This window comes from Podarcis gaigeae (genome assembly GCF_964106915.1).
Source record: "Podarcis gaigeae genome assembly, chromosome: 2".
NCBI classification, from domain to species: domain Eukaryota; kingdom Metazoa; phylum Chordata; class Lepidosauria; order Squamata; family Lacertidae; genus Podarcis; species Podarcis gaigeae.
Window position 1 is genome coordinate 71,346,433 of NC_139679.1, and position 12,346 is coordinate 71,358,778.

At 41.6% G+C, this 12,346-nt stretch overlaps 1 protein-coding gene across 2 annotated transcripts in view; it reads right to left on the bottom strand.

Annotated features, from left to right (window-relative positions):
* The window catches only part of USP4 (ubiquitin specific peptidase 4), a 41,722-nt gene that overhangs the window by 8,713 nt on the left and 20,663 nt on the right, over positions 1-12,346 (bottom strand). For both annotated transcript variants that reach the window (XM_083726523.1, XM_083726522.1), the window contains 5 exons: positions 12,044-12,138; positions 2,268-2,459; positions 1,205-1,293; positions 668-886; positions 513-583 (listed from right to left, as the gene is read on the bottom strand). In XM_083726523.1, coding sequence (XP_083582649.1) covers positions 513-583; positions 668-886; positions 1,205-1,293; positions 2,268-2,459; positions 12,044-12,138 — 666 coding nt within the window. The remainder of the gene's footprint in view (positions 1-512; positions 584-667; positions 887-1,204; positions 1,294-2,267; positions 2,460-12,043; positions 12,139-12,346) is intronic.

The following is a 12,346-nucleotide window of genomic DNA, read 5'->3' on the forward strand; positions in this document are numbered from 1 at the left end:
TGTTTTTTCCTCAAGTGTAAGATGCATGTTAAACCTTCTAAAAATTAACACACCACACAGGAGAATACTTTAAACCCTTCTATACTAATTGTCTGCAACTTTTATTTCAGCTTGATTCTTTGCCCTCCTCTTCTCTGGTAATGCCTCTGTACACTTTACTCATACAAAGATGGTACAATACAGTTTCTGTAATCACACATATGATGTCAAGTGTGAGACAGGTAAAGACCTGGGTCAGTCTAAATGGCGTTTGCAAAGCTCAGTGGTAAGCGGTGTGCACAAAGCTGAACCACCAGCTGATCACCAACTCTTGAGAAGCCTTGTGAATGGCACTCTGCTAGTGATGATAATGACCTGTTGTCAGTATTCTATGACATTGCTCTATTTCCTCAGTACTTTTATCAAAGTACAAAGGCAGAATAAACCACATAATCTTGCCTAACCCCCTGCCAACAGTTATAAGGGGCCAGACTACAGCTGTGCCCTTTAAAAGGTGGGAGAACGCTAATCACCTGTGCCTCATGTTCATCAAAAAGCAACTTTCGGGTGTCAGAATCCCAATCAATAGCAAGAGTTGCATGAGCTGGAAAAGAAGAAAAGCAATAACATCATGTAAATCTGCCAAAGATGAGGTGTGTCTAGGATGACAATTAGAGGAGATACCTACAACTCAACTTGAGGATTTTCCCATCTGTATTAAGGGAGTTTATTTCTGATGTTCCATAAGAATTCACAAGACTGAAGCTAAAGAGATGCCTTCTGTGATGCAGGCCTTCCTTTTCCAGGTCATCCTGGATGCAGTCCTCTGATTTGCAGGCATCTGTTTCTGATATTTTCTCCTTACTGTCTTCCTCTCCATTCTGATGTTCCATTTCTTCAACATCACCTGAAACACATTTTAAAGATTGTTTTTCACTTTTGTTGTTCCTCCATAGCATTTATAATATCCTTTGTCTGAAAAACTAATGAGCAAATGATTGCAACAGCAGCTCTGAAAGGAATGCGGCTAAATCAGAGAGAACCAGGGAGGAGTCTGTACCCAACTTTGCAAGTTATTACAACATGCAATATACTTAATAGTGTTATTTCTAAAGCACAGAAGGTTGTATACTACTACAGGATGTATAATACTATTGAGGAGTCATGTCTACTACTTTAGATAACACAGATTTAGTTAAATAATACCCATCTTAGGATAATTTACCTTCAGACACACTACTGGAGCCATTGCAATTCTCACTATCTGGACATCCTTCAGAACATTCTTCTTTTAAGGAAACTTTTACATAGCGACTGAAACACATAAATTATTTTTTCATTAAACGCTGACACGAGTGACCCATTATTGGAAAGGCAGGTACATTAGGAGAAAAGAACAATTAGTGCAAAATCTCCTCTAGATGTTGATGATTACAATTCCTACCATTCCTATGTTGACTGGGGTTGATGGGAGTTGGGTATCTATTTCATCAGGAAAGCAGCCAGATTGAAAGTACAGAAATATTTCCTCACCCACTATGATTATCATACACATATAAAATAAAAGGATCCTTAAATCCCTTGAATTTCCTTGAAAATTGGTAAGATATGTAAAAGAAAATATGAAATAAGCAAACTGAGATATGAGATATGAAAGCATAAACGATAACTACACACCCTTACAATTTTTCATTGATTCACTGTTTATGTTATTACCATAGAGTTTTCTCTTAGGATATAGAATGCTGTAATATAATCAACATTTTCACAAATATGGTAACATCAAGATAAACAAACTAATTTAGTTCAGTTCCTTAAGTTAAGCATGCATTGTGTGATGACTACTAGTTTAGATATGGGGTAGAGTTTTTTTTAGCAAAGAGAAATTCATGGAAGTTTATTGCAACTTATATACACAGAAGCAATACACAGATAAGGGCCAGGACTTTCTTGTGCCGCTTCTGAGTTTTCAGAGGTATCTGGTTGATAGCTGCTAGTAACAAAAAGTTGGTCTTTGATCTTAGATTCTTTTTGGGTTCATATAAAGGAAGAATTTCAACCAACCAAGTTAATACAAGACATTTGTCAGAAAATTCTACAACTATGGAAGTACATGCAATTTCAAACTCATATACTGATAAGCTACCAGTGGATGCAGAACAATAACAATTAGGTACACACAAACTAGTAACATCTAATAACAATCCTATTGTAGAGTAATTGGAGAAACGAAGATGATTGCACTTAGAAATGAGTAAACTTATATGCCACAGAGGTCCTGTACTCACCTAATCCGCTCCAATATAACATTGTACAAGTGATCTAGGGTAAGCTTGTGTTTGGGTATAGCTATGAGTAGTGGTTGCCCATAGAGAACAGTCCCCGGAGCAGCACTGGATTGTCTTGCTTTCTTTTCTCTGAAGTAAACTGAAAGAGTGATGCATTCAGCACCATCTTCCATTGACTTACAAACTTCGTATCTGCACAAAAGAGAGAAGAATAGTGAGCAAAGTTCAGTCCTTTCAGAACTGGTAAGAGTGTCATGCCAGTCTTAAGCATTCACACTTGGAAGAGTCATATTCTACACCACAGTTCTTAAAATAGGAGCTGAATCAACCATTTCCTTCTCCCTTTACTTGAACAATTAGATACGGTTTTATTTTGAAAGTGTCAAAAGTTACCAGGTAATGAGGGCCCTGCCTGCAGACATGCAAGGTAAAAAGATCTAGCAATCAGTCCTATGATGTTAACCCAAGACAGTATCTTGTACACACACGCATTCACAAACACCCGTGAAAACAAACAACTAGAGCCATGAAGAATTTAATGCTGTATGACATAGTACTGGAACAATAAATCAGTTTGCTAGGAACCAGGATTTTTTTTAGGAGTCAAGGAGAACCAGGTGGTTGAAGGGTGCATAAAGATCGGAAGGATGAGAAAAAGAGTACAGGAACCATAGGGGAAAAGGAAAAGGCCTGTGAAACTCATTTGGGACAAAGAAAGTGAAGAAGTGGAGTACTGTTCCCTCAGGCACAGCTACAATAAACAGCAGCAGACCAAGTCTCCTCATTATTGCAACACTTGCAACTTGTATCTTCTTTGAACACCTCCTATGAATGTGAAAGTCCTCCCATCTACTAGCACTTCCACCATGCATGTAGTAGTAGCCCTACTCAGAATGGTGCCTTGTAGTGATTCCTCACCACTTCTCTGAGTGGCAAAACAGAGGCATTGTTACAAAACAAAAAGCCTTTTGCCTCTCACACTGAAAGTAAACACACAATCTGTATGCATGAATATAGGGAGGTATTCCTCTTGCTGTACCTCAACATCGGTCTTCTGTACAAGTTCTGAACATGCTTCAGTAGGAAAGACAGCTCCATGGGAACACCTCCCCCTCCACCCCAACTGCACCCCCTTCCCCCAAACCAGAGAACTACTGCCACCCCTCAATCCCACTGCGGTGGGGGAGGGGAGGGAACGTTGTGCTCCCCTATACAAAATAACCTTTGCATAGATTATGTTCAAAAGAACCTATTTTACAATGAGAGCTGTACACAGAGAGGCAGGGAAGGGAAGAGGGATTTGATCCAACTCAGAAGCCCACAGAGTCCTCGGAGCAGTGAGGCTGCAATATACATCATTAAAAATAAGACCATCTCTTCTGGTGGCAATGCAAAACGTGAGGGCACAACCTTCCCCTTTTCACAGAGTCAACTCTGCTACCTCCTTGTGCCTCAAGAGGGCCCTAAGCTGTGAACGGAATAAACAGGGCGACAATCAAAAGGGAAAGCCAGAGAAGGGGACCCAGCATTTGGTCACTGTCATTTAAAAACCAACCCAGAGGCATTAAAAAAGTAAGAGCTAATTGTGTTATAAATCAGGAGGGCATCCCCTGAGGGTTTCTTGAGGGGAAGGGGCCAAGGGAAAGGATGAAGAGCCCCAAAATGTGATTTTCATTTTAAAAAGGATGCAAGTGCCTAACGAAAGGCTGAACGGAGGCTTCCCAAAGTGGTACTGAACTTTGCGGGGGCCATTCAGTGGCAGCGGAAGCCCTAAAGCGTCACTCAGGGGGCCACACCTCTATGGGGCTGCTCCCCCACCCACTCCATGATCAGCAAGTAGCAGAATTAATTGGGAACAGTGCTGGCTCTGTCACTTCCCCCGCGAGGGAGCAGCTGAGCTACACATCCAGAGCTAGCCAACTTCTGCAGGAGTGTCCCTCGCCCTGCTCTGAGACAAAGCATCCGGGAGGGAGCAGCCACGCCTGCTGCCCTCCTCCTCCTCCTCCTCCTTCAAGTAGTACTCTTAACAGTCAAGTCTGGAATGCAGGGAGCTGTGTGGGGACAGGGGAGCCCCATCGGCTGCCCTCCAGGATAACGGGAGGATCGAGAGCAAGGGGTGGGTCGGGGCAGGGGGCTAACACTGCTTACAGTATGGGCGAGGAAGAGCTGGCCATTGCCCCCCCCCCAGAGAAGTGACGGCAGAACTTCTCGCGCTGTGGTCACGTCTTGGGCTTGCGGCCTCTGTTACTTAGTGAAGAGGTAACCGGGGCTGCTGGAGAAGGAGCGCAGGAGGGAGAGAGCACCCCAGAGCCTCCCCCCGCTGAGGTGGGCACGGAAGCAGGGCCCGTTTTCCTGGTGGGGATGGGGGAGGAGGCCGGCCGGGTGCCGTCACTGGGCTTGGCTGCGCTACGGAGAATCCGGTCAGCCGGGCTCCCAGTGCGCCAACCCCGCCCCCGCCCCCTGCCCCGCCCACCACCCGACTCATAGCACTGGCGCTTGGGCTGTTGGGAGCACTTGTTGCTGCTGGACTCTGAGGAGGACCTCAGGGAGGACTCGGACTCCCCACCCTCTTGCTCCGATGTGGCCTGGGGAGCGGGTGACCGGCTGCTGTTGCTCACCCGGCTGCCCTTCAGGAAGCAGCGGCGTTTCCGTCGCTGAGTCTCGCGCTCCAGGGGTGGGACACTGTACCTCAACATTTGGTGTCTGTGAATTCATCCAGATTTTTCAAATCCTATTGATACTGCGTAAGTAAAACAAACAAACCGACTGTACACCTAAGTACATAAACATTGCAACTGCCCACTATTATTAACAACCCCCACAATAACCCTAAATAGAATATTATTGATATGAAAATATAGCTTAAATGGGTATTATTGGTTAGCTTAATGTGCAAAGTTGCTACATTGGTACCTCTGGTTAAGAACTTAATTCGTTCAAGAGGTTCGTTCTTAACCTGAAACTGTTCTTAACCTGAAGCACCACTTTAGCTAATGGGGCCTCCTGCTACCGCTGCACCGCCGGAGCACGATTTCTGTTCTCATCCTGTAGCAAAGTTCTTAACCCGAGGTACTATTTCTGGGTTAGCGGAGTCTGTAACCTGAAGTATGTAACCTGAAGCGTATGTAACCCAAAGTAACACTGTACTTCGTTCTTTACATATTGTTTTTCTTTCTTTTTGTACTCAAGACCCAAATTACAAAAAAGTTCATTCTAGATTTAGCCCTGACTTATTTTTCTGACTTCTTTAACAATGTTAATTTAGATTAATCTGAATTATACTTCAATTAAGTTAGATTCAGACACTGGCCTTAAATTTTTTTCTAGACCCCCAAGACCAACCAATTTTGGCCACAGTTGCAAAAAGGAAAAAAAAATAGCCAAAGTAGACAGCAGAGCCCAGCATCCAAATATGGCTACAAATGATCCCTTCCTCAGTCATCAAATCAGTCATTTGAAGAGTGGAGAATGGGCGATAACCCTTCCTCCTCATCTAATCTGCATGGATCAACTATAGAGGGGAGCTGCCTGCCTATGTAAACCCTGGGTGAGGGTGTATATGTGAGTGTGTGGGAGTGACCATGCCTACTGCTGCTATGTGACTCTCAGCAGGTAGGCTAGGAGTGAATGTGTCCCTTAGGTCCCAAAATGTTACCCAACCCTGCTCTAAAGCAAAGAACAGAATCACTCAAAACTATTTTGCTTCAGGCTGTATAATCTCGAAGGAAGGAACATTTCTAGGGTCAGATTTTATTTTAGTTTACAGTTGTATTCCACCACCCATCCAAAACCCATTATCAGAAAGAATAATAGGATAAATCTTGTATTTCAGATACTACGTTCAAAATCTCCATAACCATTCAGTCTTTTACCACTTCTAACCAAACAAGGGTAGAGAAACTATGCAAGGTAAGGTAGGCAGGAAACCAGGGTAAAGTGACTGGCATGAGAATATTCTGACAGTTGATGTCAGTAAGTTAAGTGTGACCTGCAAATCATTTTGGCAAAGTTTCATCAATTTTAAACATATATGCTGAATGCCTCCATTATCCAGGCTAAGATAACAAAGGCACTCAAACATATAAAATCTCTCCAGCCTCATATCCCAAGATGCTTCCCCTGGGAAGGAAAAACCCAACAAAAACTTTGCATATTTGTGCAATGATAGACACTTACCTGACCCCTTGTAGGCTGGCTCCATGCTCCAGCAGGATCCTGGGTGATGTGATATCACCATCATGGCACATGCTGGGGCTTTACATCGGAGCAGGAGCCTAGTTGGGGCGGAGCATCATGGGACCTAAGGGGAAAAAATAGTAAGTGTCTGCACTGAGTGCTGAATGCCCCTTTTAGTTTAGCCTGGGGGAATTCAGCACAAGTGACGCATGTTGATGTAGTTTTGCCAGATTGATTTGCAGATCACCTTTATTACAATCTGTCAACTGAACATTCAGTAGGAGAAGCAACTTTCCCAAGAATTGCTGATTCCAGGCAGCAACACTGCTAGACCACCATGTTCTTATAAATGCTTGGACTCAAACTTTACATCCTCCTGCCACTTATGAATGCCTCCAACGCATCTACCAGTACCACATTAACTATTCCTCTAATAACTGGTTAAAGTATGTATGCAATATACCTGGAGAACAATTCAGCTAATAGATTAATACTGGAAATTCTTTGTTAGCTCCCAGCTACTGAAAAAAAGTGATTTCCGATATTTGCAATACGGTGTCAAAAATAGCACAACTGAAAAAAGGAAAAAAGGCAAACATGATAGAACAATTCAGGTTCCAAAACGGATGAGATGCTGGAGATTGGTGATCAGCTCACCTAACTTTTCCCTCTCACTTAAAAACTGTGGGGTGGAGGGATTCATTTTTGATCACCACAGTTGGCTTAAGGAACAGAGGTAATCTTTGCTCTGTGCCATTTTCCAGGTCTACATCATGCACATTCTGAAGCTTCAAGCCCTCCAAGTAGAAATATTACAGGCACCTACATTTTAATTGCTACATATTTAAGGGTTTAGAATGCATTGGTGCGAGTTTATCACAGGAACAAAAACATATTCAATTTTTGCAGGAAAGTGCAGATAGAGGCTGCCTGCCATATCTCAACAGGAATGCTATTCAACCAAACAGGGGCAACATCACCCTAAGTTAGTGTTACACTAATTTAGTGTCTTTGTGTACTGCATCCCAATCCCCTCACATCCTCGGGCATGGCTGTGAGGAAACCTTTCCTTCGTTTTTCAGTTAACCAAGATTACTTCTTGTATCCAAGCTGTGCTTACTATTAACAATGTTTTCAGGAAATAGACAGGATCATGAACCACAATTTGAAATTTGAGTCTCTAACGGTAAACGGTAAACAGCTTGTCTGGGTTTAGACATAACGAGTAACTATTATTAGCTGAAGGAGCGTCTCCACCCCCATCATTCAGCCCGGACACCGAGATCCAGCGCTGAGGGCCTTCTGACGGTTCCCTCATTGCGAGAAGTGAGGTTACAGGGAACCAGACAGAGGGCCTTCTCGGTAGTGACGCCCGCCCTGTGGAAGGCCGTCCCTTCAGATGAGAAGGAAATAAGCAGCTATCTTATCTTTAAAAGACATCTGAAGACAACCCTGTTTAGGGAAGTTTTTAATGTTTAATGCTGTATTGTTTTTAACACTTGATTGGAAGCCGCCCAGAGTGGCTGGGGAAACTCAGCCAGATGGGCAGGGTAGAAATAATAAATTATTATTATTATTATTATTATTATTATTATTATTATTATTAAGCTGAAAGCTGATTCTCTTGTGACTACACTGGAGGAAAATGGAGGGGACCACATGACCCTAAGATTTGGACATGTAACACTAAACTAAGCTTTAGTAATCTGGGTGTTGCCATGAAAAAGGTCCACCCTTGCATTACTGCACACCATCCTTAAGTAGTGGGACACCCAACAGGACCTCAGAAGATGTTTGTAACCTATGGGTAGATACATGCGAATGAGGCCACTAATAGCTGAAATGACAAACCATGGTTTGTGGTAGGCTAGCAAATGAGAATTCAGACAATCCTGTTTTGAAATGTGTTTTCAAATTGTGCTTTGTCCTAACCAGAGTTGGGTATGATGACTCAAGTTGACAAACCATGGTTATGGCCATGACTCCAACCCAGAAGATCACAGTATCAAGAGATAGGAATGCTGAGTAGACCAAGTATGAAAGCTCTAACATCATCTGCATATATGCTTGGAAGCTCAAAATCATGATTTGGGTTCTAAAATGGGATTAGTACAAAGTATAATTTGCATAATGCTGGAAATGAGATGCCTCGACAAGCCATTATCAACTTCCAAATGTTGCAGATACAAAATAAGGGAGAGTGTAATATATTAATCACATTTGTTAATAAACCTTAAAAGTTCACTTTACATTTGAAGAACTTCAAATGCTTCAGTTCAAAATGTTGTTCAAATCCATTCTTTCAAGTCTAAGCATCATTAGTCAGGAAGCCTCCATTGATCCATCTAACTCAGTATGCTAACTGTCAAGAGTCTTGCCAGGGGCTCAGTCAGGAGTCTTTGCCAGCTTCACTGCTATCAGGGACTGTATCTAGAATTCATTTTACACAAACATGCACTGCCTTTGAGCTGCCATAATTAATGAAGCATGTAAAAAAGGGGGGGATAAGCAATCTTGTCTGCTTCAGAAACTGGCAAAAAGATATTTCTAAGTTCGTCTGGAATGGGAAAAAACCTAGAATAAAATATAAAATACTTATAGATACAAAAGATAAAGGAGGCTTCTCCCTTCCAGACTTGAAATTATACTACGAAGATTGTTAGAAGAAGTATACATAGAAAAATCAATAAAAAATATTTTTAAAAGGGGGGGGGGGGAGAGAATCAAACAAACATTTTAGGTAGACTAGAACCGAGATGCTAAATTCTGGTTAAGAGAGGTTTTACCTCTACAAAAGTGTTTTGTTTGCTTTTCAACAAGACGTCCACCACCTGTACTCTAGTGTAATGCAGCCTGTTTCATCATTTGCAGCTCCCAAAGCACCAGGCTACTGAATGGACTCCACAGCACTTAAGAGAGCACTTGGGAGCATTTGTGTCAGTGGCCCATCTCATCTTGACATTCTATAGTGAGACCAAGGCCTTGTCAGGTTCACTTACTCTGTCCACCAGAAACTCCTGCATAACATTCAGGAATCCACTGCATTCTATTAATCTCCATGGACCTCCACCCCTGCAGTGGGATGTAGGCACCACAATTCCAAACTTCACCAGGAAGTGGTCTGACCATGATGACTGTGTTGTAGAACCCACCCACCCCCCACTCCACAGAAAGAGACAGATACTACCACTTTCACCACTTGAAGCAAAGACAAGATCCAAGCTATGTCCTACCACATCTTAGATAGATGATGAGACAGATGCATGGTTACCACAGAGACCATGAACTCAAAAACTGGCCCTGAGAGCCTCAGCACACACACTGAAGGTTACCCAGGACAATCATCCTGGGTTCCTTGAATACTATTTTCACAACCACCACAGCCATCAAGGCTGTTGGGAAACAGGGTGGACGGCATACCAGCAGCACCCCTAATCTGTCTCTATGGCCCAACATCAGGTAAAGACATTCTCATTCTGCCCTGAGGGCAAGAGGTGTACTAGTGAGCTGCACTGAAATTCTAAGAACTATGTCAAGAAAGTGGTGCCTTGGTTCTCAAACGTGTTGGTTCTCAAACGCCAAAAGCCCAGACGTAAGTGTTCCAGTTTTCTAATGCTTTTCAGAAGTGTTTCTGGGGAACCTGCACCAATCAGAAGCTACACCTTGGTTTTTGAACATTTTGGAAGTAAAACGGACTTCTGGAATGGATTACATTTGGTGTTCTCTTTTTTTTGCTATTTATTTTTTCGTTTTTGTTTTTGAGACTTTTTTGATTGATTTGTTTTTGTGACTGTGTGGAACCCAGTTCAGCTACTGATTGATTTTGTGACTGTGGAAATGGATAAAAGTCCCCCATCCAAACAATGACTATCATCAGTGCAGGTAAGGGGGAAAAATAATTTTAATTTTTATCATCTACAATACTGTCTTATTTATTTTATATTACTGTACGTCGATTATTGCTTTCATTTTATGGATCAATGGTTTCGTGAGATAGTAAAATTCATGTTAAATTGCTGTTTTAGGGGTTGTTTTTAAAAGCTTGAAACAGATTAATCCATTTTGCATTACTTTCTATGGGGAAGCATGCCTTGGTTTTGGAACGCTTTGGTTTTGGAACTGACTTCCAGAATGGATTAAGTTTGAGAACCAGGGTACCACTGTACCTCTATCCCCAGCACTGAAGTCTGACCTGCTGTTGCACCGAGTAACTGGTCAGAGAGATGGGTGAGATCAGGCCCACCCAAGTCTTAGTTATGCTAGGTTGGCCTCTTTATCCTCCACAATCAAGTTGTGGATGAGTAAATTCTTATTCTGAACCTACCTAGTATTTAACAAAACCATGTTATCATTTTAGAGAGACTTAATGATGCAGCTCTATAAATGCTACACAAAACAAAGCCAGACCCTCCTATTGCCACCAACAAATTTTCACTTTCACTTGATATCAATAGTCAATCACTGTACTGCCTCTACCACCACTTCTCCTAACCTAATTTCACAGTCTGCTTCACTTTAACTATTTTGAAGTTTCCTATTAAAGAAGTGCAAAACAAACTGCTATTCACAAATATCTAACAAAGTCCTAACTAAGTACAGAGAGCTTTTAGGAATTTAAAAATAGACAAATTTAGTTGGATTTGTGACATTCTTCAATCATATCCAATTGCTAGGAACTTAGTTTAAAGGCTCATCTTTTATAGTTCATATTTGTACTCATAGCTCCAACACAATGGGAATACAATCCAAAATGCAATTCTAATACAGTATGTGTATGTGTGCTCTCATGCATGTATACCGTATACACACACACACAAAAACCTTCTTAAAAAGAGGTGCATTGTAAGATGTCAAATATACTTCTTTTAAAATGTCTCTGTTCTAGCCATTTCTTACTTGACAGTGATGAACAAGCCCCATCCACTTACTATAAATAAATGTTGCACCAAACTTGCCCAAACTGACCAACTCCAGGATCAGTTTTACTGGTGCATTCCCAAAAGATTGACAAGAGAAGCACAAGGTAGTGCTCATGATGTTTATCCACCAACATTTCATATATACACAACTTTATAGGAATGTGTACATGACAGATACTCAGAAAACAATACCTGCAGACACACTGGAAGTTGGGGGTAGGTGTATGTGAGGCAGGCTTACAGCTAACTTTAAAACTAGAATCCGAAGTTTAAGGTTTAGTTTTGAATTGTCACAAGTTCTCCATGCCTGATTTCCCAATGTAAATGTAAACATTTTCATGCTCTTTTAAGTTTCAAAAACGTTAGTAAATTTCAGTGGAGATTGAGCATTCCATGTAACATAGCCCCAATGTTTTCTAGAATCTATTGGCATCTGCACAGCTAAACAATAAAAAACCCAAGAGGAAAATAGCAGCACACAAACACCTCAAAGGTCACTAATTAAACAATATGTGTCCTACACCACATGATATCTCATCAGAACAGCATACAACACAATGTAAGAACTACTGATCACCTACATAAATTGTGGGTACCAAATAATCTTTTCAGGCTAAACACTCAAATGTTACATAGCAGAAGTTTCTTATCTCTACTCTTCCCAAAGAACCGGTTACTCACACAAAGATGTTGTCCTTTGGCATAATCTGACTTAAGCTTTCATCCATCTGGAAAATTTTGTGGAATCGGTGATTATAAACATCTGTCACCACCATCTAAAAACAGGAAGTAGTTGAGAATGGAAGTCAGAATAGCATAATGATAATCAAAATATAAGCCAAGTTCAAGAAAAATATTGAAGATTTCTCCTAGGCATTTTCAATATTCTCCAATCACAGAATAATAGAATTGTAGAGCTGGAAGGAACCCCAAGGATCATCTAGTCCAACCCCAAGAGGAAGTTTGGTGTCAAGTGACTCATGC